At 41.7% G+C, this 24,309-nt stretch overlaps 1 protein-coding gene across 1 annotated transcript in view; it reads right to left on the bottom strand.

Annotated features, from left to right (window-relative positions):
* LOC129108595 (PDZ domain-containing RING finger protein 4-like) overlaps window positions 1-24,309 on the bottom strand; it is a 46,582-nt gene that overhangs the window by 7,447 nt on the left and 14,826 nt on the right. The window contains exons 2-4 of the mRNA XM_054620466.1: window positions 9,658-9,911; window positions 6,684-6,786; window positions 529-627 (exon numbers count right to left, since the gene is read on the bottom strand). Of these exons, the coding sequence (XP_054476441.1) occupies window positions 529-627; window positions 6,684-6,786; window positions 9,658-9,911 (456 nt within the window). The remainder of the gene's footprint in view (window positions 1-528; window positions 628-6,683; window positions 6,787-9,657; window positions 9,912-24,309) is intronic.

The raw sequence follows: 24,309 nt of genomic DNA, 5'->3' as shown, positions 1-24,309 counted from the left end.
ACCCAATAGAGAAACCTGCTTTGCTTGCATGAATATTTAAGTAAATCATACATTGGAAGATGAATATTAAATGTCACAATTGATTTAGTCTTGGAAAATGAAGCTTTCTCTGTTGTTTCGGCATACTGAGGCATATAATTTAGCCATGAAAACTCTCCGTTTCTACAACAGTGTATGATATGTTAATGTGAGACTACAAAGAACTGAAATCTAAAGAAGTCTGAAGAATATGCATATACCTTTTGCCCCAAGAGTATTCATATTGCATTTCATTCAGCTGGCAGTCCTTACTGTGGTGGTTGGCAAAAAAAAATAGCTAGCAGAATATGGATACATTTATGTTGAATGTGTTTCACAGTATCTCCAGAAGCAATAGCAGGGAAAGATAAAACAGAGACTATTCTGTGTTTGGGGATTTTTCAAATGAAAAACTTTAGCTATAAAAACTTAACGCTTCCTCATGCCAAACCAAGATGGAGATACAAGTCATTTGAGTCTACCATCTCGAAGGGGACGTTATCTACTCACCTCGCTGACATAGATGGCTACATCCTCCTCTTCATCTGTTCTGTAACACAGAGTTAGCCCCAACTTCTCTTGGCTGTTGAGTCGACACAATTCCACTTCCTGTGTAGATAAGAGGGAAAACACAACATGTAACAACAAGACTAATAGTCTACAGACATACATGCCAGGCACAGCGTTGCTTTGAGCTAAATGATATCGTCTGAGGCTAACAATGGTGAGGCTAACATGATGATGTGTACAAGGTATAAAGTTCACCATGTTCAACATATTATCTTAGCATACCAGCATGCCAACGTTGACTAGTTAGCACTTAGAGTACAGTTGAAGCTAATGGGGTAGTCATTAGTTCAAGGGGGCATGGATGTCGATGCCAAATTTCATGGCAATCCATCCAATAGTTGTCGAGACATTTAATTGAACAAGAGTAGCAACGACTGACCCTGAAGCAAAGGCAACCACAAGGTCCATTTAGCAGCTGTTCAGGAGTTTTTGATCACATCACACAATCTTTCTTAGGAGATGGAGTTTGTCCAGTTGTTCTAAAATTATTGATGGTCAAATTTCCATTTTTCTGAACATTTCAAGCCAATGTGGAAGAGAAATCTTTGAAGTGCTCGGAAAAAAATGCAATACAATTCCACGACTACTGTACAATTTCCATCTGCCAAGGAAGATCAAGTGATATGACTGAAAGCTCCAGAACAGCACACAAACATTGTGGTCATATTGTTTTGCTGGCATAGAAGACCTCTGTAACCTTTAATGAGGAAACAGAAACTGATCTGACACTTTGAATTTATTCTATACACTAACGATGAATCTTGATGCACAACAATGGCTACACAAAAACAAAGTTGCTGCTCAGCTGAAGATCAAATAACAATGTTCTTCAAGCCCAAAGTCTGACTTGTTTTTGAGACGCTTATTGAGTCTGGATTGCCAACTCCCGTCTGAGCTTTTTGAGTCTGAAAGTGTTTGATCATGAAAGACATTCTCAGCTTGGAGAGTTTGATCGGTGGGGGCTTTGATAAATGCCAGAGGACCTCAAGTGTTTTTCTTTCAAGCCCTAGCCAAGTTGTCGAATATTAGACTATAAATAAACTATAATTATGCTAATGCTACGGAATATACATATTTGCTGCAGCACTAAAGTATTCCTCATCCTCCCTCGGGTGGAGATCAACAAACTATTGACTTACAAATCAGTGGTCGTAAAATTTCCCACGAGCCTCTTGGAACACAGCAAAGTACCCTGGCGTCAACATGAATTCTTTATTAAAGTTCATAACAGAAAGTGAGATGGATGGAACTTATCTAGAGTATGTTGTGAAGATGGAACCAAACACAACTTCCAATATTCTTCAAGCTTGGGATACAGTTCATGTACATGAACCACTTTTCATTCTCGATTTCCCACAACAGAGGTGCAGCCAAACACCAAACAGCAGAAGTCTGTGCTCCATCTCTAAATGCTGAAACATATCAAGGGTGTTGGAGGGAATCAAGTGTGAAATGGCCTCTCCTCCCAAAGTCTTCATTAGAGCAGAAACACACCAACGCTCAGCAGCAGGAGCGAGGTGGTTGAGCGGAGAGCAGGATGGAGGCGGCGGCGAGGGTTCTGATGGGGCTCGGAGGGGCCTCATACAGAAACAGAGAGATTAATTTCCTCTGTGACAAGTGTGGGTTGGCTGGTTACACGTGTCAGATGTGGAAAGGGCTTTGGGAATGGGAGGAGGTGAGGAGGGGGTGAAGTCTGACCATGGCGAGATGAGGGGAAGACGGAGAAAAGGCCAATACCTCTGCCAGAGAGTCGCCACCTGCTGCCTCTGGCTTCCCCTCCAAAGCTGTTTATAACCCCCCACTTCCTCTCACACACACACACACAAACACATCTTTAGGCTCACTTCCCATTTCCTCCTTCTCCCCTGTCACTACTTTCTCTCTACACTTCGCTACCTCTGCTTTTCTCATACATTGACAGATCATTGAGGTGTTTTTGGACCAGGGAGCTGCTGCTGCTGCTGGGCTACACACACTTCCCAAATGTATTTCTTCCATCCCTGTGCAATCCTTATGCTTACACACAAGTGGGTTCAGCAGAGCACACATATTCGCAGAGACACAGTGAAAAAGAGCTCAGGTAAAATCGACGTCATCTGAGCTTTCTTCGTTTTATCTTTCCCGACAGCCTCCACCTGACGGGGAGCTCAGATCTTTAATTGAGTGTCTCAAAAGCAATGATGACAACTTCAAATCCCGGCTGATATGTAAGGATTCAACGTGAAAAAGCTAAGAAGCTTTTGGTGCTGACTACCTGAACAAAGTAAGCTGAGAAGAAAAAAAAAATCACTCATTAGCTACATTAAAGATATTACTAATGAGCTACCACCATTTTTATTGGTGGAGATGTTATTAAAGCGGCACATCTGATGCAACGAAGCAGTCATGGAGGTAATGGGAGCTACGGAGACAGCGCACATCTTGCATGCTAATATGATGTGAGAAGTTGTGGGATAACCGTGAGAAATATTGAAATCCTTAGCAATGTCTTGGAGACAACTGTCTAAAAATAAACCACACAAATTAATTGCTGAGAGTGAGGCATAGCAGAGGTGTGAGCAGGTAGTACATCATCTCTATGTGGCTGTGGAACAAGCCTAAAGTTACTTCTGACTAATTAATAGGTAGATATAGTGCAGGAGACCTGTGGCTAAATGATCAGAGAAGATAGATTGCTACAATTACTGCATGTTGGATGAAACACCAACCCTGCGTGTTTGTTTAACTATGTGCAGCACACATAGTTGACCCCTTTATTCTTTACCAGATGTTCCTTTGCTTTCTTGTTTTAAAGAAAATAATGGGTGGAAAGAACACCCACTCACACTCGGATGCATCAGTAAAAGGAGGTTGTCTCCTGATCCGTCAAAAGTGCATTCACCAATCTCCATCTCTCCCTCTTGCCTTTTCATTTTTTTTTTTCTCCATTTTCCAGGCGAGCTGTCTGCCTCTCAGGCAGGAGATTGCAGCGTGGCACCGGGACGAGGGCTGACAGTAAATTAAGGACTGCGATGGCGTGATTAGGGGAAGATTGCCGCCCACCATCAAAGCACATTGGATGCTGTCATAATAATCCCGCCTTTGATTACCAGTAATTGAAAAAGCAGTCACAAATGCATAGATGGCTACCATTGGCAGGAGGAGAGGGGAGACTATCTCTGAGCTAGGAGTATACTTTGCTTCTTCAGAACTCACCGAAACTAATCAAAGGAATGGTTACTAAAGTGGTGGCCACATAAACATCAGAGGTTTCCAGAAAATGTATGATGTTTCTGTGTGAAATTCTAGCTATCAGGCATGGCCTGTGTTTTTCATTAATCCAAATAAGCCAACGTACAGGGGACAGAGAGTCCATGGTTTGTTCAGTTAAGGGGTTTCCTACAGAATGAACAATTAAATTAACTGATACAGTATACTTTATAGTTCCACTTAAATCCTCCTCGCCTGGCTTGTTAAGTGAAGTAGGAGGACTTATTCTAAAGAGGTTTTTGAGATAGAGTGCAGGAGGTACACTTGGAAAATGTTATGGTGGAATCTGACTGTCAGTCCCTTTTGAACATATACAGTACAGAATTAAAGGTTGCAGGGAAAGAAAAATCAGCATGTGGTAAGAAATTGGAGAATGATTCACATGGACTGAGGTAACTTGGTTAATATAAAACCAGTCACTAATGAGATTTCTCCACCCACTACCCCTGAACATTTTAAATCAATGCAGCCTTATTGTCTGTGTATAAGACTCTGTAGCCAGAGACTTAAATTGAGACTATACGACTTTCACAGGTAGTCAAATGTTCAAACTGTGTAAAATGTACCTTTACAGATGTGTCTGTTGTCATTTCAGTTTGACTTGGATTTGGATGGATTGAATTACTTTGGATGTAAATGTGGTGCTTCCTTTCATCCTGCTACATAGAAAGGACAGCGATACTCTCCCTTGCAGTCTTTCATAAACATGTGCTCTTGTAAAAACCTAGTTATCTCATTTATGATACTAAATGTGTACTTCGAGTTTAGCTGCACTAACTGGGTTTCCCTAATATTGTCCTACAGTTACATTTTAATCACTTGCCGTAGAACATTATCAGTAACCCAACTCCATAAACCAGCATTCATTTTTATGTAGGGACAGCACAACAAGCTGTAAACAGCAACATATGTGCTTCTTTAACTGCTACCAGCTAGTAGCAAACTTTGTATGACTGTGTTTTGGTGGCGTACACGTCGCATACAGAGGGTTTATCAAACCTGTTTAGCTGAAAACAGCTGCCTGTTGTGGCTGATGTCTGAATAAAGTCTTTAGATCGTATAGAAACTAGCAGAATGTGGTGTACCACCAATATATTAAGTACAGAAGATTCAGAGTTATCACATGAGCCAAAACAGCTTTAATATATACAGTATACTATGAATGTGTATTTCTGTGGCATCCGGCATTTTATCTCCACCTCATCATCCACTGTACTCCACGACTCTCACAAGTTGATTACCCTAAACAGAAACATCAATGTCCTGGTGTTTTAGAAAGGTGAATTAGATTGAGATGGTTTCTCTGTGATGGGATGGCAAACTGCTCCCACACGCTGTGCGTTTTCATCTCAACAAAAGGTAATTTAAAGAAATGTCTTTCCTTTATTCTATTTCGTCTCCTTCAGCGGGGGATCAGGTCGACTCTGAAAGTGGCTTTTCAGCTTTTCAACTACTTCCCCCTCGCAGCGTTTTCAGTTGACATACAGTAAGTGGGGCAGCATTAGCTTGATATCTAACTCACGGAGCATGAAATAAAAAAAACGATGCAGGCCACAAAGCATACACAAAATAATAGGATTTGTTAATAGCAATGAGGCATAAAGAGAGAAGCTTTAATATATTATATTTGTTCCGATTTGACACTGGGATTCAAGCTGGTGCACAAATCTCTTTAGGGTGTGAAGAGACAGCTTAAGCTCAGTGGGTGGAAGCATTCAGAACAAATGCAAATGAAGCAAATATGATGAGGGAGGGCAATCATCATACATCAGACCAGTCGGAGCCCTCGCTGGCGATATGCTCGCACCTCAGTGACTCGGAAATAAAGAATATTGCACCAAACTGGAGAGCGCGGGACAAAGTCTGTTTATCTCTTCCCGTCACACTTGAATCTGTTGATCAGTATGTATCCATGTGTATGTGTCAGAGATCAACAGCCTCAGAAACATCACCTACCCAACAGCTCCTGTTATTTACACTCCGGTAAACATACAGAAGCAAAGAAATGTGTTTCTATCTTTTTTTCTTCTTCTTTTTTTTCTTACTAGCACTTGCCATACACACTTCACTTTAATTGGATTTCTCACAGACAAAGGTACAAGCTTCTTCTTCCAGAGTTGTGAAAACAATTAGTGAGTCTCAGGTAACAACTTCGCTCTTGGAAGGTTTTCAACTTTGTCTGTTTGCCTTGTAGACAAAAAGTAAAAACATGGATGCGTGTCATCATTTCCAATGGAAGCAAAGGCTTTTTCAGGCTGCCTGCAATGTGGCTCATCATCTCCCACTACTGTCCCCCTGGGATCTGCCTGTGGAGTCAATTAGTGTTTGGGACCTTCCACCAATAGCTAAGCATCATTAAATATGGAGTGTTAAGGGACTCTGTGTCCATGTGATGGAGAGGTCAGATGCGTGTTTGCTTTTGTACACGTTGTGCTTAATTTTCAGCAATGTATCACTGAACTTGTTTGTTAGCAGTAAAGACCTGCTGATACTGGACTTTTGAGTCCAATAGCCATAAGATTAACAATATACATGGGCCACTACTCATTTGGAACCTTAACCCAGAACCCTTAAGCCACTACAGAGCAGTAGGCGTTTTCATTTATGATATGTACTAAGCTAAGATTTACAGTCGAAAAATAAACTTATCAGTGCTTTCTGGTGTACAAACAGCAACACTACTTCTCTTTCTATCTTTTGCATTTCTGTACTGCAACGTTATGCTACTTATCTACCAACGTATGTTCCAATAGATATCAGCTATGCGCTTAAATGAACCCCTACATTAGCCACGCCAATGAATCTGTGAGGTTTTAGTAATCAGTGGTGTCAAGTGTGATTCCTACCTCATACTCAAACTCTTCCGTCCTCTCTCCATCAGCTGGAACAGGGGAGAGGTAGCCGGTCCCTTCATAGTAATCCTGCTCCATTGTATGAAGAGAATGACAGCTGTCGGGGGAGACAGGCAGAGGAGGAAAAAGAGGGAAAGACAGACGGGGAGTGAGGCAGAAAGAGGAGGTGAGTTGGGCGTTACTTTCAAATGCTTTCAATACCTCTAAGTGACAGGATTCCCTCGCCTTTGTCTTCGCTGGAATCGGAAGAATAAAGGATTTGTCAAGGGCTTTCAGTGCCGCTGTAGTGTGTGTGATAAAAATACAGCCCCTTGTTAATGACAGCATATCCACATAATTTGCTTCCTACTCGACAGACAAAACCCCCCACATTGTACAGTGTAATTCTATTATGCTTCCCTGAGTCACTGAACAAAAACAGCATTGTGAAGGCCTTACACGATGAGCAGCTTCAGTGCCACACAGGATAATCACAGTGGACAAAAAACTTCAAAAAGACACTCTGTTGAACATGTTGAGCGGTGTGTTCAGGGGCTGTCTGACTCTCAGATTATGTAGCACTTTAAAACTGTCTCAAACAATCTTCCAGTCATAAAACCAGACTGGTAAATGTCACATTACTTTATAATTTCATGCCTCGATATTACACATATAACAACATTTGGCAGAAGGCGTAAAAGAATGCAATTACAAATTTACAATCTAGCCTCAAAAATAAGAGTTACAAACATTTGTTACATCTATAAAATTTGCTGTATATTGGATTGTGCACCTGATCTCAGATGAGGGGAAGAAAATGTGAGTTTTATGGGACACATTGATTACATTTGGGCTCGGCCTGGGGCTGGGAGTAGCCTGCGAGCACACGATGCACGTGTTGCCTAGCTTTTTATTAGCCCATTTGCTTTAATCACCTTGTAAACCATCAATGAGTAAAAATGGATATGCCAAGCAGCTTCAATTATGGCAAGAAGGCCCTGTGGGGGATTGTTTGGTGATATTGTGTGAGATATATAGGTGTGGCGATGATTTTGATCAGTTCATGTATGCACTACTTCAAATCTAGCGTGTAACACTGACGATAACACAGCTTTTATGATGTTTTCTATAATGGTCGTCGAGGCAAGCAATAATCAAAGCAAGTCTCCAATAACAAATGGCAACAGATGATTAAATAATTCAAGATTTTTATGATTGTTGAGACCATCCCCCTTGTTCTGTGCTATGAAGCTCCTGCATTGCCATTGTCTCATTTTTACATTCCCAAGAGGTGAAACCCAGATATTCTTTTATGCTAAACTTTTCTTGTACTCAGTTTACTCCTCCTTTGAGAACAGAATATAAACTAAAATGCCAGAAGACGAAATAATGAACCCTGTTCCTTTTGTTGTTCTCCAGCAAAAACCTCCAGCTGATACTTAAAACTCTCAAGATCATTTTTGTGCATATTTTTATGCCTTCCTCCCACATAAACAATAAAAACATGTCTTTGAGGTATTGTTCTGCCCAGCATCCAGATGAGATGTGATTAGACTTTTAGTGATACCACACACACGTGTTGTTTTGAATCACTTTGCACACAAAGTAACCCGAGTATGTCCTTTTAGCTCTTCTATATTTAAAAATACATATTTGCTTAACAAACAGTTAATATTACAGCTGAGTTTGTATTCTGTGCCTGATCCTCATCAAAAATATAGTACAGCATCATAGAGGGTCAAAACTTGATGGACAGTTAAGCTGCATGTGCTATGAATTGACCTGGGAAACCAGATTGTAAAAGTCAAACTGAATATCAAAGTCACTTCAGTTCATAAATGACAACATTTTTAGTTGACGTGAATTGCTTGTGATATTCTCAACTTTATCATACTAAGTTAAACTAATAAATAAATGTGAAACTAAGCCTCAAAACATCAATCATCCTACACACATGCATTCTGTTTTAATGGTTCATTTGTACCAATTAGCCCTGTCCTTTATTTCTCTTTTTTTAAATTTAGTGTGTCCTAGCGGTGAGAAGACGTGAAGGACATTGAGAGGCTCATTCATCAAACAAATCTATATTTGTCAGACTGTACAGATGGTTAGACAATTCATTTATATTTTACAGACGTCTTGCATACTGGTAATGCTAATCCTGCAAACACTGATATGTCTGCTTCATAGCTCAACAAAGTGTCTCACTGCCCCCCACCCTCCCCCCTCATAATTACCTCAAGTCCCAGCCAAAGTCAAAACAAGGACACAACAACAAACTCGTGAGGCACTGAACAGAAATCATTTATAAATATATTTAACTAAATCAGAATATGTTAAATTCAATCAAGTCACTGATCCCTTTGAAAATTATAATTCCTGTTTTGAATCAAAATCACGATTAACATTTATTTGACCACCCATGGGTGAGCCTCGGAGTGGCATCTAGTTGGCAAAACACAAAGCTAGTCATTTTTGTATCGAAATGAGCTCAAGAATTCACATACAAAATCATGTTAAACTAAACTTTACAATTTCAATTACAAGTAATGTTTGGATATCACCATTATATCGCAAATCGCGACACATCATCAAATAGATACTAAAGTGTTTTGCTACTGTTTTGCAGTGCCACAAAATGGATCAGTTTTCCAAACCAAAAAGTGATGTGGGAAAAGCCATTGCCCCAGTAAAAGCTCCAAAGCCTGTGGTGAGGAAATATGGCCCAGAATACATTAAATATGGATTCATAATGGAAGGCAGTGATGGGTGAGGGTAATTTATTTTGGTCATTACAGCTGACAGTGGCATGACAGAAATTAACAGCCCAGTTTTTTTTTTCCTAATTTTTTGTCATGATACTTTTTTTTTTTTTCTCTCATTTATTTGGGAAGGTGGACCTCATAATTTTTGGGACACATTTGGTTACAAAAGTTGGGAAGCCCTGGTTGACATGGATGTAATAAAATAAATGTCCTATTGAACATACCTGTCAGAGAGCAGGAACGGACAGACGTCAGGCACAGGAGGGGTCGAAGGCCGGAGCTTTGCCAGCGCCATGATGTGTTCAAAGGTGATGTCGGTCTGAGTGCACACATCCACCACATGGATTTCCTGAGGGGGGCCATGGGGGCGGCCGCTGGGGGTCCGCCTGATGACCTGCACCACGACGGGATCCTTGGCAGCGCGAAAGGCTTCCACAGTCTCCTCATGGCTGGACTTGGACAACTCCTTCCCATTCACCTTTAGAGGACAAAGAAATATTATAAGTAAGTATATATATATGTGTGTGTATTTTGTCTGTGATATGAAAACTCTGTGTGCTTCATTGATTGTGCATTTTTTGTTGACTGTTGCTATAGAAACATTCTATGGAAGCAAAGCTGTTGTTGTGATGGACTTACTGGTTCAGCTAATCTCAGTGTACAATGCCAGGGAACCAGAGATTTCTGGCTGGGTGACATTAAACTAAAAGCCAATGAAAACTCCAAGAGGGAAGACAAGATACAGCTAAAATTACTTATATTCCTGCTCTTTATACCAAGTAAAAGATGAAGGTGTAAGAAAAGGGTGTAAAAGTTCAATAGAATGGAGCCTTGAGCATACACCCCGAGTCACGTCCATGTCCGTTAGTCTATTGAAACATTTGGTGTTCATTCAGTCTGCATACAGAAACACTGAGCTCTACATTCTCCTTCCATCTCACCAGCCTCTTTTATTAGCACGTACTCATATGTTTCTTTTAATGTGTTGATGTTCAAGTAATTTCGCAACTCTGAGCCTCTGCTAGGAGAGTCTGTCAACATTTACTAGTATTCTTTAGTACCAGATCCCAAAAAAAGAACTCCATCGTTTTGAATAAGCATGAAACAAACTGTATAAAGACAACACTGTGCGCTCACGAACATTTCATCATATTGCCTCTGGAGCTCTACAGTAGTGTTCAGGGAGAATTCATTCAGATAGAAATGTCTCTGAATGTCTTCTCAAAAGATTTTTAAAATGAAATCTGTATAAATAGAACATTGGAAAACATACACACAAAAGCACAGTTTGATGCAACCTTCTCTGAATGTCAGTTCAAAGCCCAAATGGCTTCTGGTTCACTCAGTCCATCTTCAACCTCAACTTCACAAAATGAACTGGATTTTCTGGCAGACTGAAACCCATTTGCAATACAGCTGGCACATATAAAGAAAATCATTGCTTCATTTAACACCAGTAATTTCTCTGGAAGAGAAACCTTGATGGTGTAATACCTTAGAGAGTGTATTTAGGTATAGACACTGAAACCAGACAATATAATAGAGAAAACAGATAGATAGCATAATTACACTTGCTTTTGTATTTAAATACAGTTTTGAAATGGGGCATTTTGCTTGCACTGAAAACTGAAATCACTTCAGATGATAACTACAGAATTAAAATAAAGTCTCGGCAGTAGAAAATAAAGCAAGGTTTGGAAACTCAAAAGCAGCAGTGGTTCAGGACTAACATCACAAAATCTCTTTTAAACACCTCGTTCAGACTCTGACCAAATGACCCTGAATTCAGGAGCAGTCAACAGTTTTTATATTTGGTGCCTTAAAATTATGACACATCTAACTGAATTAGAGACAGTACATTTTGAAAAATGACTCAACATGTTTCGAGCAGCACTAAAGTATTGATAGAACCTCAAAGCATAAAGCCAGCGTGAGGCACCGAACAGAAGTCCAAAAGATTAAACACTTAAAAAAAAAGCCAAGAAAAATAATTGTGGCAACATTGATTATTCCAAACCCCCAGGTTAGAAAACCACTTTATTATGTGAACAAAAGAAAAGCAAAAGACCAACTGTCCCAAAATGTGTCTCTATTGCTCGAAAGACATGCATGTTGGGTAAATTGTTGACTCTAAATCACCTGCAGGTATGAATGTGAGTGCGAATGATTGTCCGTCTCTGTGTGACCGTCCTAATACAGGCTGGCGACATTTCCATGGTGTGCACTGCCTTAGCCCTATAAGTCAGCTGGGATCGGCTCGGGCCACCTGCAACTCTGAATAGAATAAGCAGGCACAGATAATGAATGGATTGATGGGTCTCTATTGCCATGTTGGGTCACACAAACAAACACACACACACACACACACACACACACACACACACACACACACACCACCTGCAACTCTGAACACACACACACACACACACACACACACATGTTGGGTCACACACACACACACACACACACACACACACACACACACACGTCAAGTGGATCTTTGCGTTATACAGCTGGTGTCCTAACTTTAAAAGGTACTGCATCAATTTGGTGTTGAATCTCTGTAAAGTTGAAGAAAAAAAAAAGAACGTTCAAATTGACCAATCTGGCTTTTATTTTTAGCTTTAGAAAGCTTCCTACAGAAATTCAACAGAAGACATTATACATACACATGAGTAAAATGAGCAGTGACTTTATTTTTTCAATTTAACAGACTTCCACATAACTTACATCATTACCTGCTAACAGAGAACATAACAAATATGTATGATATTAATGGTTTATTCATATATTCAAACATGTATGTGTGTGTGTGTGTGTTTTTTTTTTTACTCTCACTTCTCAATGTGTGTCTTTAGAGTGAGTTATACCCTACAAAACAACAAACAACTTGTTCTTATCAGCCCGAACAGCAGTCATAAACAGATCCCTTAGCTCTTGTTGTGCTCTGGATCGCTCCCCTGCATCCTGATGTGACCTTTGTCTGTAGCCATATTGCATTAATCACCTGAGTCCGAGATAAAGTGGGTCAACACCAGTCCAATGGAACTGGAGGGCAATTTGGAGGAAAGGTGCAGCTGCGCAGCCTCCCTCATCCCTCGTTCCCCCATACGCCAAACATGCTTTCATTCTGTTTTTTTGCCCATTCAGCAGATATTAAGCACAGCAGCACGTACATTAGAGTTAAGTACTGTATTAAAGAAACATGGAGCACTATAAGAATAAATTATAATATAATAATTAGCTTATATAGTTCCTCTGACTGTGTCTCTCTTTCCCTGTCTTATTTTCCTGCCTTTGTCTCGCTCCCCAGGCGAAACCTGGAAGAAAGAGCCCGGTGGAAACAAAGGAGTTGGAGCAGACAAATGAGGCAGCCTATGGCGTATGACAGTCCCTAAGAAAAATGATCAAATTTCCCAGCTCTCCCTCTGGTACAGCCTGTCCGGTACAGGCTCCTCCTACCAAGCGGCAGTACTTGCTAGCCACACTCCAAGACCATAATGAAACAAGAGGAAACACGTCAGGGAAAAGAAGAAGGAGTGTTGTTGTTTTTTTTATTCTCTTGAATGGTTTTCATGAGTGTGCCAGATGGAACAATTAATCCCCAATCAACTCAAGAATATTAAGTAGCCTTAACTTCTGCATGAGGGACTTTGCCATCCTTGTGGTGTCCCCTTGGCTGATGTCTTTCCAGCTAAACACACTGCCTCAGTTTGCTGTGGAGGATCTGTAGTCCTATCTGACAGATGGGAAGGGTTTCTTACAGGCCTGGCTGAAGCTTCCAAGATACTCTCACATATTCTCAGAGTGAAGATTTGCCTTCAGTACGGTTCTCGAGATGGCTTGCGACAGCTCTGCAAAGTGCATCATCAGCTAGCATGCCTAAAGATGCCGAAGGTGACTACACAGCAGAATTTCAATGGAAAATATTTTTTTGCAGTTGGCTTACTTCCCAAGTAGCATTAATCTCGTCGAATTTAAACACCATTTCTTCCCACATTCACTCCCCTAACACTCCGTACGAGCTGTAGCCTCTTAAAAGTTTCATCACACATATTTTGATGTAGTCACACTAGCATAAACCGTCCGCTTCAACTGTGCATGCAAAGTATGCAAATACATATTCATTCATAAACACTTGCTGGTAAACAAAATCTGTTTGCAACTAATTATTTAGCAGCTGTTGCGTTTATCCAAGTCCAATGCAGCTCCGCAAGTGCTTCAAGGCCAAAGACTGCTCCATATGCACAGAGTCAACATGAATCATCTTAGTGGTCTGGAACCAAAGGAAATGGTGATTATTCACAAGGGATCATTTGCTGTACAACTGGGCCAGGTGATGATCAAGAAAAAGTGAAATTGGATAGAACTGGCCGTCGGGATGGAGTAGCTGGACCAAGACACATCTGCTGGCTGTTTGCACGTGGATATGCAGCAGCTGTAGCCAGAAGAGAAATGTGTTTTCACCCAAAGCCCCTGAGACGACCACCAGCCTTCCCACAACAAACGCAGTAAACCAGCTTAGTGGAGTGTAGCGAAAGGATGAAACCTCTTTTCCTTTTCTCTCATTTTCTCTGTGGCAAAGTCCCATATTGACAAAGACATTCCAAAAAAAACTGTGCACTTGTGATGCAGCTGAGTGCATTAAGTCTGCCCTTCTGTAAATACCACACGTCACTTTAAGCTGTTCTGAGCTGTTGCGTCCAACAAACAGACTCACTAGGAAACTTCACCAAAAAAAAAAAAAAAAAAAAAAAGTCACTGCTGGTACAACTATGAGCCTTGTAGTCGCCTACAGCAAAGCACAATCCTGAAGGTTCCCTCATCTGTGTCCCATCTTATCGAACATGCTCCAGGTACGAGGACAAGCAAGAAAGAACAAACACCTAGCAGCTTAGCTGGACTCCTCAGGCGACTCCTTCGTCACTGCCTTTGTCTCATCGACTGCTGCCTCCCATCAATATCTCCAAAGACCGAGGGCAGAATGTAGTGGCAGTGGTAGTAAAGTGGGCCCAGTTTATCTGTTAAGATGTCAACTTCAGGCACATCTGATGCCGCTTCTGCTGAGGGACCATTTCTACGGCAGGAGGCGCAGACACTGCCGGCAGCTTGCAGGGGATTACTGATAGAAGTGATTGATGTACTACTTCTGCAAGGAGAAAAAGGCAGCCCCAGGCAGTAGACTCTAATAGTCCATTAGCTTTTTTATGCCTTTCGAATTAACTGCATACATTGCTTTATGGCGTGCATGTAGCACTTTGAATCTTAATGAAATGTTTTTGTTTTTAATTTCATAGAGTTTAGGCTGTGTACAAGGAGGCAGTGTCCGTCTTCACTCGTTTCCTGGTTGAACTGGAATTGAATGAAGGTTATCCTTTCTAGTTCAGCTACACAGACAAGTAAACAAGGCTTTCAGAAAGAGCATCAGCGGCTATTTAACCAGCGTGTGTAACCTTGGCTGTTGTGCTTAACATCTGTACATGCCGTTACACACAGTCTATATCGCCCGTGTGCCGTCACCTGCTGGTTTGAGTGGCAGCCTGCGGGGTGTTAAGTGTATGCAGGCAGATGGAGAAAGTGTAACATGTAGGTCATCCAGCCCCAGGAGTGTAGCGCTTACAGTCGTCGATTACACGGCTGTTCTCTCTCCTCCTCTTTTGTGGGAGAGCAACCTGTCGGCGTTAGAGAGCGTGGCCACTAGACCTGTGCTCTGTAGACAGAAGAGGAACTACTGCTACTGAACTGAGCGCTGATGAAATTATGATAGAACTCATAAAATGTGGATAGGTCAACCCACTCTGGGTGAGATGTGAGAAGACATAGTGTGGATAAGCCTGCTCACATAGGCTAATAGAGTTGGGAAGTTGGAGGGCAGTAGTGTTTTTTTGCTCCTGGAATCACCCATTATATCTTTATAACTCTCAACATGGAAACACACAAGTCTTAAGGATAATAAAACCCCAAGTTGTGCGGATTTTGTTAGCTTTGGACAGAGCCGAGCTAGCTGCTTCCTCCTGGTTCCAGTCTTTTTGCTAAGCTAAGCTACTTGGCTGTTGGCTATATCTTCATAATTAGCCTAGAGACATGAGAGTGGCATCCATATTATCCATGCAAATGAGCATATTTCCCTAACAAAGAAGCTACAGTCAAACATTTCGCTTTTTCTGACTGGATTCATACTAAAATGCTCTTTTGAAGTCGTAGTTTTTTGGGGAGCCTTTTATGCCTCCATTCCTGGGACAACGGAAGAGGGGTGACAGCAAATAAGGGAAGAAAGAGATAGGGTGCACTATGCAACAAAGGTCTCTGGACGGACTTGAACTGGGGATTTTGCAGGTCATGGTTCATGCCCTAAACCTCTCGGCCACCGGAGCACATCTTGGAAGCCATAGATGACTTCTCTCCTTAAGTGTTTATGTATACAAGCCTGCAGCTTTGGCTTTTATCAAAGAACAAGTTATTTTCTGTATGCAGAGGCTCATATTTTATACTGATAATTTATGTCCACACAAGCCTCAGAAATCCTAATGCCACTATTGTAACATTGGCTAAGCGGAAAGTTAACCTGACTATTACTTCCTGGACCCTGAGTGGCAAAAAAACAAAACTCCTCTCACTTTGCTACTCTGTTATTTGTTGATTTTCCCAACTGAGTCTATATAACAATAGAGCAGAGACCACTGCTACCTGAACAGCAGCCAATTCCGTCTTTAAACCTGCGCAACTCAATTTGCATTTTCAAAAGATAAAAAAAACTGTACACCAGTGAGAATGGCAGCATTCAGTAGAAAGGTGGAATTAAATACTCCCTGATGTAATTCCAAATGCTGCAAGGCTGAGTTATCATATGAGCATGACTACCTCTCAGTGAGAAAACGGCTTGGGTTCCTCTCTACACCCAAATGTCTCATTTCAATAATAAGTGTCAGAATAAAATACGGGCTAAGGTCCACCACAGTACAGCCATTATGACGGCATAAATCACTCCCAGACAGCCAGCGCTACTACCGTCTGAGCGACTCAAGCAACGCTCCAATGACATGAGAGAGAGTGACAGTGAGAGAGAGAGAGAGAAAAAGAGAGAGAGAGAGAGAGAGAGCATACCACTGGGGAAATCTGACAATCCCCTCAACATCTTTACATGAACCAATGTACAGGCCTCCTTTAACCCCTCCAACCACATAAAACACACTCCACGTGGCCCCCTGGGTTATTTTTCACATTAAAGGCTCTACACGCTGCTGCCGAGGTTTTATGCCCGCAGAACATTTGATGAATTCTGCCAATTTTCTTCTCTGAGCACCTATCGTGTGTGGGGTACTCCCTTTATTGCGCAACCCATTCTAAGACTATCAGCTCAGTCTATCCGCTCTAAAATTCATGGTCCGCCTTTTTTAACATGCTTTTATTATCCAATCTCGTGCCCTAATCGCTCAGAGCAAGGACAACTGGACAAAGGGGGGGGGGGGCGAGATCTTATTATGAACTCTCCCAACACTCAATGTCAAAAGTGTTGAGTAGCAGTGAAAGCTCTAAACTCAGGAATACAGTGTCATCCATCAGCTACTACCACTGCAATTACCTCCACTTCCTCCTTTGCACTTGGCCTTGTGTGCTGTGTTGTGGGCGGTAACACATTAACTCATAATGTCACTTATCAACATTTTCACAGTGCAAACTTCATTTGCACTGTTATTGCATTAATTAAAAGCTGCTGCTGAAACCTGCAACAGCTTCTCCAGGACATCTAATACTCACAGTATGACCATAACACACTAACACACACACACACACACACACACACACACACACACACACACACACACACACACACACACACACACACACACACACACACACACACACACACACACACACACACTAACACACTAACACACACATTCAAGTGTGCACACAGATAGGACAGGAAGAAAGGCAAACACTCGCAAGCGTCCAGTGGTGCTCACAATGCTGCACATGACTGTTGGGTAAACATTTCATCAGATTTCATATTGTGCGTTGCCCTTTTTGTCAGATGCTCAGTGTAATCATTTCCACAATATCCTCCTGTTCTGCGTAGGATCACTTTCCCATGAAATTAGATCAAAAAGACGTTCCATCTTCATCATTAACAGATTACAGTTGAATGCGAGATAATTGTACTATCCTATTTTGACTGGATTGTGAAATTCTGCGAAATATGATTTGGGACTGGTGAGGAAAACTGAGTGCTAAGCTAATCAGCTTGTTCAAGGTTAATGGCACATGCAGAGTATATTTGTTAAAGAGATTTAGAGATGTGCAGTTAATCTCTGTGCTTAACTTCTAAGATCTTGCCGTCTTGGAGTGAGTTTTAATGTAAAATGGAGGGAGAAAAATCGAATTAGAGTAAAAGCGGCACTTGGGTGGATGAATAACTAATGGATGAACAGCCTCCTCCTTGGCGATAACTGGTAATTGGTTCGGGGGGAGGAGCGGGAGTAGGGGGGGAAGTCTGATGATGCCATGTACTGCGCAGATCAGCAAAATGGCCTGGCTGGCGTGAAAAGATGTTGTAAGGAGTAATGGTGCCATCCATATGCTGACTGAAGAAAATCAAGTGGGTTCTGTCACGGAAAACCTCTAAACGTGCTGGAGTGAGGCAAAAAGGAGGTACGATAAATGAAAGGGCCTAGTCGGAGTATTGTCTACACTGAAAAAGCCACAAAATACACACCAAACATACAAAAGTGCCAACGCCGCTCTTTCCTCACTTTGTCTACTTGTCTGTACCCCATTTCTGTTGTCTTCCTGTGAACAATACTTCTCCTCTTACAGAAGAAGACCTACCTTAATTTTAAAGGAACGTTCTGGTTTACTACAATTTGTTTTTTATATTTACTTTTAACAATCATTTTCATCTGCAATGACAACATTGGCACCAAAGTAAGTTGCTGTTATCTAGGGATGCAGCACAGGTTGTAAATAAACCACTTTGGGAATTAGGATTATTTGCTATCTGGCTGCGAGTTCGATGAGAAGATCGACACCCCTCTCATATCTCTCTTTTAAATTTAAAGCTACAGCCAGTCTCTCTCAGTTGCCTGGCAACCTCATGGTGACAACACAACTTGAGGAAGTCACTGCAACCGGCCAAGAAATATTTGCACTTCGGCTTTAGTACAGATTACACAAATTTATAATATCTCAATTAGTAGAGCTATAGCAAAGCTGGTAGGCTGATTTTTATTATCTTGGGACAGAGCCAGGCTAGCTAAACTAACCAGCTGCTGACAGGAGCTTCGCATTCATTGTAAGTGGTATCAATGTTATTGTCAAACTATCAGCAAGAAAGCAAATAGGTGCGTTTCTTAAACTGTCTTTGTAAAAATGTCTACTATAACTACTGCTTTGACCATATTATTTTATTTTGATGTGAAAAGGAAGGTGGTAGCAAATGACATGCGAGTCATTAGCACTTATTGCACAGGGAAAAGTTGTAATGAACCAGATTTATCCTTTAATTACCAGCAATCTCCCATTAAGTTTTAGAGTGCAGATGAGATGACACAGGTAGCAGATGGCACTAGCAATGCCTACAAATGCAGGGCTGGTCTTATTCACGGTGGCCTGGGGAGACTTTGAAAGCGGTAAATTGTTTCCTTCACGTTTAATATGCTCATCCTAGCAGCAGAGGCAATTAACACCGGATAAGCAGTATTTACATAATGCCAGACACACTCATGATCACAACAAAGGCATCTCGTCTGACTTCCCCATCTCGCCCCTCTTCTACCGGCTCTTTGTCTGCGAGGCTGTCGCACGGTCGCTGGTTTGGAAATGAGAGGAGAGGTCAGACGGTGGCACGTGGAGCTTTGACGTCGCAAATAATAAACTTGGAGGGTTGGAAAGGTCAGTCTGGACCCCTGCGGCTGGCCACTGATCTGCCTGTTAGCCATTAACTGGGAGCCAGTTCAGGCGGGGTGTCAAGGAAAACAGGAAAGGATGGAAGAAGCAAGATGAGAAGATGGAGAAAAGAACAAACGATTCTAGCCTTTCTGATGAAAAAAACCAAGATGTCATTCAACAAAACAATTCATTTTAATACATACTATGTGTGATTGCGAGTATATTGAGCCTGAGGCTGCTGTTTTTAAACACTTTCCCCCGAGGCGAATAGAGTAATTAGTGTCCAATCGCAAATGTCAACCACCACAAAGGACTTGACAATAGAGCAGACCGGTAAAATCAAGAGTGCTTTATGCGCCGTCAGCGAGCAGGTTTGGTCAATGCTGCCAATGTCACAGAGAAGAAAAGGACAGGATTACTGATGATAGCCTGAGGCTGCGAGGGCCGAACTCTCATTCAAGCTTTCTTTGCACCAAACTCATCCTCAAATCTTAATTCAAACATTGGAAACGTTTCAGTGAAAGCAAAGCTGGAGGCCATCTGGCAAGTAAATGGCTTGTGTGTTTTGATGAAATGACAGGTTTATGGAGTCCCAGGAATATACTGTAAGGCCTCTCTGGTGCCAAGTGAGTAAATACAAGATTATTGACTTCTGAGTGCACTCAGCAAAGCTCAACACTACAGGGATCAAGCTAACGTACTGCAATTACGGCCAACTTTTTTTTGATTCTGCAAAGAGCAGTTTTAGAAGTCCTATGGAGTAATTACATTCACCTAACAACTAACAATATACACTCCAGCAGTAACAATCCTTTAATGTAGTTCTTAGAAATCGAAGCCAACGTATTTGACTTCTCTGTGTGATGTAGAAGACAGCACATGGACCAGAAGACGGCAACATGTAGGCATCCTAAAGTGATCCCGTTTTAGCTGAAGGACAAACAGAGGTAAATAAGATCAAACTTCCAATGGAAAGCAGAGCTGTCCAATTAGGACGGCATTTACAATGAGACAGTGATGAAGTTGCTGATGATAATCTTATCCCTGTAAAGAGCAGCGGCACAAAGCATGATTAAAAGGAAGGACATTATCTTAGAAGAGTGATCACAAGTGTAATCAATCTACTTCAAGGCTCCCCGCCGTGTTGTTCATAGCACAGGGAAAGTGCCAGCGAGAGGTTAGGAGATGTCGATGTCTGGGGGTTTTTTCTCTCGACCCACTCGAGTCTCACTCCGTGTCAGGTCCCCGAGTCAATAAACAAAAGGGAAGTGAGAGGAAATTGGATGCAATTCAGTGCTTCCTACTGTGTCCTGATTACACAGTGGGAACTGTGGAGGCAGAAACGATGCTCAGAAGAGCTACTGTATAGTTGATCAAAAATACTGTACCTGTTAACATCAGACCAGAGAATGAAACGAAATATTAATCACTCACATTGGCAAAACCAAGTGCCATGATCGAGCCACAACCAACTGACCATACAATTCCATTCAAATCTACCTCCTAGTGGTAAATACAAGTACAGATAGCTAAGACTGGGCACTTCCATTTAGGGCCTTCACTTATATGACTCAATCCAATTGTTTATGATCAGTTTTGGATATTCTAAATAAAGAACACATCTGAAATTTCAGATGACATTTCAATCAACAATTTTATTTCCTCTAACAAATATAAACTTGGAAATATGTCCAAAAAAATTGAGTTGTGCAACTCTGCCTGATGGGACCCATTCAGGCACATTAAGCTGCAGTATAGCCTAATTCAGGGGAAGACCATTAACTGTACATAAAAGGTGGACTAAGTCACCATGACGTCACCCATCGGTTTGTGGACTATGGTTTTGATGCCTCAACCTGCCATTTTGGTTGTCGCCATCCTGTTTTCTGTCTGTTGCAATTTATGAAACCAGAAGAAAAGAACTACAGAACTCTGACCAAGACTTTTTAGGCGACCAAAATGTCACAAATAACTTTCATGTACTTAAATTACACTTCGAAAGGGTTACTGTTCTAAGAAGGAAACACAGACAACTTCTAGACCGGACAACACTGTGGTAGCGACATGTCACAAGATAGCCACGCCCAAAAGCACACCCTGCTTTACCGTCCTTTTACTCTTAATGGGACAATACTTTACTAAATGAACATCATGCTGTAATGAAGAAGACTGGAAACTGATCATTGAGACCATAAACACATGTTTACAATGTTTAATAGACTTCCATAAAATCAGACTTCTTTTCGCAACCAGAGGAGACACCCCCTGCTGGCCATTAGAAAGAATGCAAGTTTAAGGCCCTTTGCATCGGCTAAACTTCTCAGACAAGGAAGTTTACGACTGTTGCAGACCTATAAATATAACTGATGGAATTTAAGTACTATTGCTAATATTAAGATTACAAAAATACAATGATAATAATGCATCCTAATTATGTATCTGTTCTTTTTATTGCCTTATCACACAAGCACCATTCAGTTTAAGAATCATTGCTTACTGTCCTGCTGCCCACACACACACACACACACACACACACACACACACACACACACACACACACACACACACACACACACACACACACACACACACACACACACACACACACACACACACACACACAGTGCAATAATTGATAGATAAGTTTTGTTGGAGAACAAAGAGACTCAAAGAAAACATTTGAAAGTTGCCAATGTGTCAAGTTCTGGACGTTTTGTTTTATTTTCCCCGTAGCTGTCTGTCAAAGATTTGGAGAACGTTTGCTTTTTGTCATCATGCTCTCGCCGAGAAAAAGGGGTGAGTCAGTTTTATGTTATCAGTCTTTACTTGGTGTTCTGGCTGTCTCACAAATGCTTAGTTGAGATCTACGTTACCAATGTGACTTCATCATGATGGACAAATTATGATGATGGTCCGGACTTGGCACAAAATTCTATCTCTGTCCATTCCTCTCGTGCCAAGCATCACATTTCATTCCCATTTGCAAACTGTATTTTAAAACACTGTACAATGTACTTAGCTTTCTTCTAAGTAACAAGTGAAGACAGATACGGCCTAATAAAGCTTTGTCATGGAGCATTATGATCAATTAAATGACATTACAGCACCACGGGCCAGCTCCTGTACTTAAGATTTCATGACACAGTCGAATGCCTCAAACTGCCCTACATCGCTGTCTACCAGCAGAGATCACGTAACCTCTAATAGAAAAATGCAACAAACAATGTCAGCCCGTCTATTCTGAATGTAATGAAACACCTGTCAAAACATGTTTATATGACCTGAAGCTTTGCACAGTCAATGAGCTGTAACATTACCGTGCTCTTGATGGAGAATACATTAATGGAAAAGTAGTCCACCTGGCACTTTTAATGTATGCAAAAAACAAGCAAACAAACCAATCTTGATTAACAACACCTGGCGCTGTTGTTATTTGAAGAGTGCATCCAGGAATGAGGGGAATGATTTACAGGCAACACACAGCAAAGTTCATGATTAATGACTCTGCCATCGCTTGAAGTTACTCCAAAAGAAAAAGAAAAAAAAGAAAATGTGTTGATGAACATATTGAGCTAGTGGAGGCACTCCAGAGCTGCACTTATTAGCCGGCACTTCAGAAATATTTTGACATTACAAGGAGTGCCCAGACGGCTGCAATGAATCCACTGATTGTGCAAACGGATGGGAGATCGGGGGCGGTTGGTAATGTGGTAATGGTATGCATGTGTGGTGGTGGTGGTGGTGATGATGGGGGTAGTGGGGCTGTTCACACTGTCATGGGAACCATAAGTAGGCCACGTATGTGACGACTGGGCTGAGTGTTGCGTGTCCCCTGTTTCATAAGACTCCGGCTCCTCCGCTTAATGGCTGTAATAAAGGATTGTTCATGGCAGCGTCCGCTCATTTATTCTCATTCCTGAGAGTGAGAGGGGACCGCTACAGCAATCAGCAACTACTCACTGGTTAATTCCGAGGCAGATTTATAGTCCGGCTGTGTAATGGATGCTCCGTGTGCACGCGCCTGTGATTGTTTCTGTGTGTGTGCGTACAGACTGGTCCTACCTGTGCACAAAGTCTGTATTGTTTTACAAGGTTTTTATCCCTACCACTGCGAGGCCGAGATTAAATTTTAATCAGCTATTAAGTGCAATCACAGCCATGATTTGGATCCCAATGAAGCTTATGCCCAGAGCCCACACCGGTACCATACAGGCTGCAGCGGGGCCGTCATCTGTCCTGGCTCAGAGACAAGAACAGGTCACTTGTGGCTGTGGTGGAGAGGAGGGACACTCCTGCCACATAGAAATGACAGCTGCTCTGCCCCTCCAGAACAGGGTGTTTGGTATGAGGGGTAATGAGGCCAGGAGAAATATGTGAACACCGGAGGGGAGGAAGCAGCCTAAAGAAGTTAACTTAAGTAATGTAACATGTAGCCATCTTCATTGGCTTTTATTTTCCATTGTCCCCTGCACGCGTTGGCAAGACAGTCCTGGAACCAAATTCTGGCACTACTTGGAAGTTATTACTCTCTTATTAATTGATTCTAGGTACATTAAGGCATTGCCAGCAAAGCTGTTCATTACAACTGGTCAGGCAAAATGTGCAATTAAGGAGAGCATCTGCAACATCAAGGGTTATTTTATCAAAAGGGACAAGTTGAATATGGACTAATAATGACAACCAAGCGATGATAAACAAGCGGGAAGTGAAGGGAGCTGGAATCAGGTCTGGTTTCCCCGTCTTCCCCTATTCCCTGTTTTCCTTATTTGTCACAGTTGCCCGAATGTGGCACGTCCCTGCCAAATTGAAGGTGCAAGGACACTGAAGCTATTAGTCATTAGACGGTAGTGCAGCATCCCCTGACACTGTCACACTCATTCCTGCACACGGCAGACTCCTAAACTCAACAACACAATCTTTCGAAGTGAGACACTGTGGCAGGGTGTAGCGCACAGCTTTAGCTTCAGTGGAAGTTTTTTTCTTTTGTT

The sequence above is a fragment of the Anoplopoma fimbria genome, chromosome 19 (genome assembly GCF_027596085.1).
Source record: "Anoplopoma fimbria isolate UVic2021 breed Golden Eagle Sablefish chromosome 19, Afim_UVic_2022, whole genome shotgun sequence".
Classification (NCBI taxonomy): Eukaryota; Metazoa; Chordata; class Actinopteri; order Perciformes; family Anoplopomatidae; genus Anoplopoma; species Anoplopoma fimbria.
Note: the sequence above shows the minus strand (reverse complement) of the source record. Positions and strands in the feature narration are given on the sequence as shown.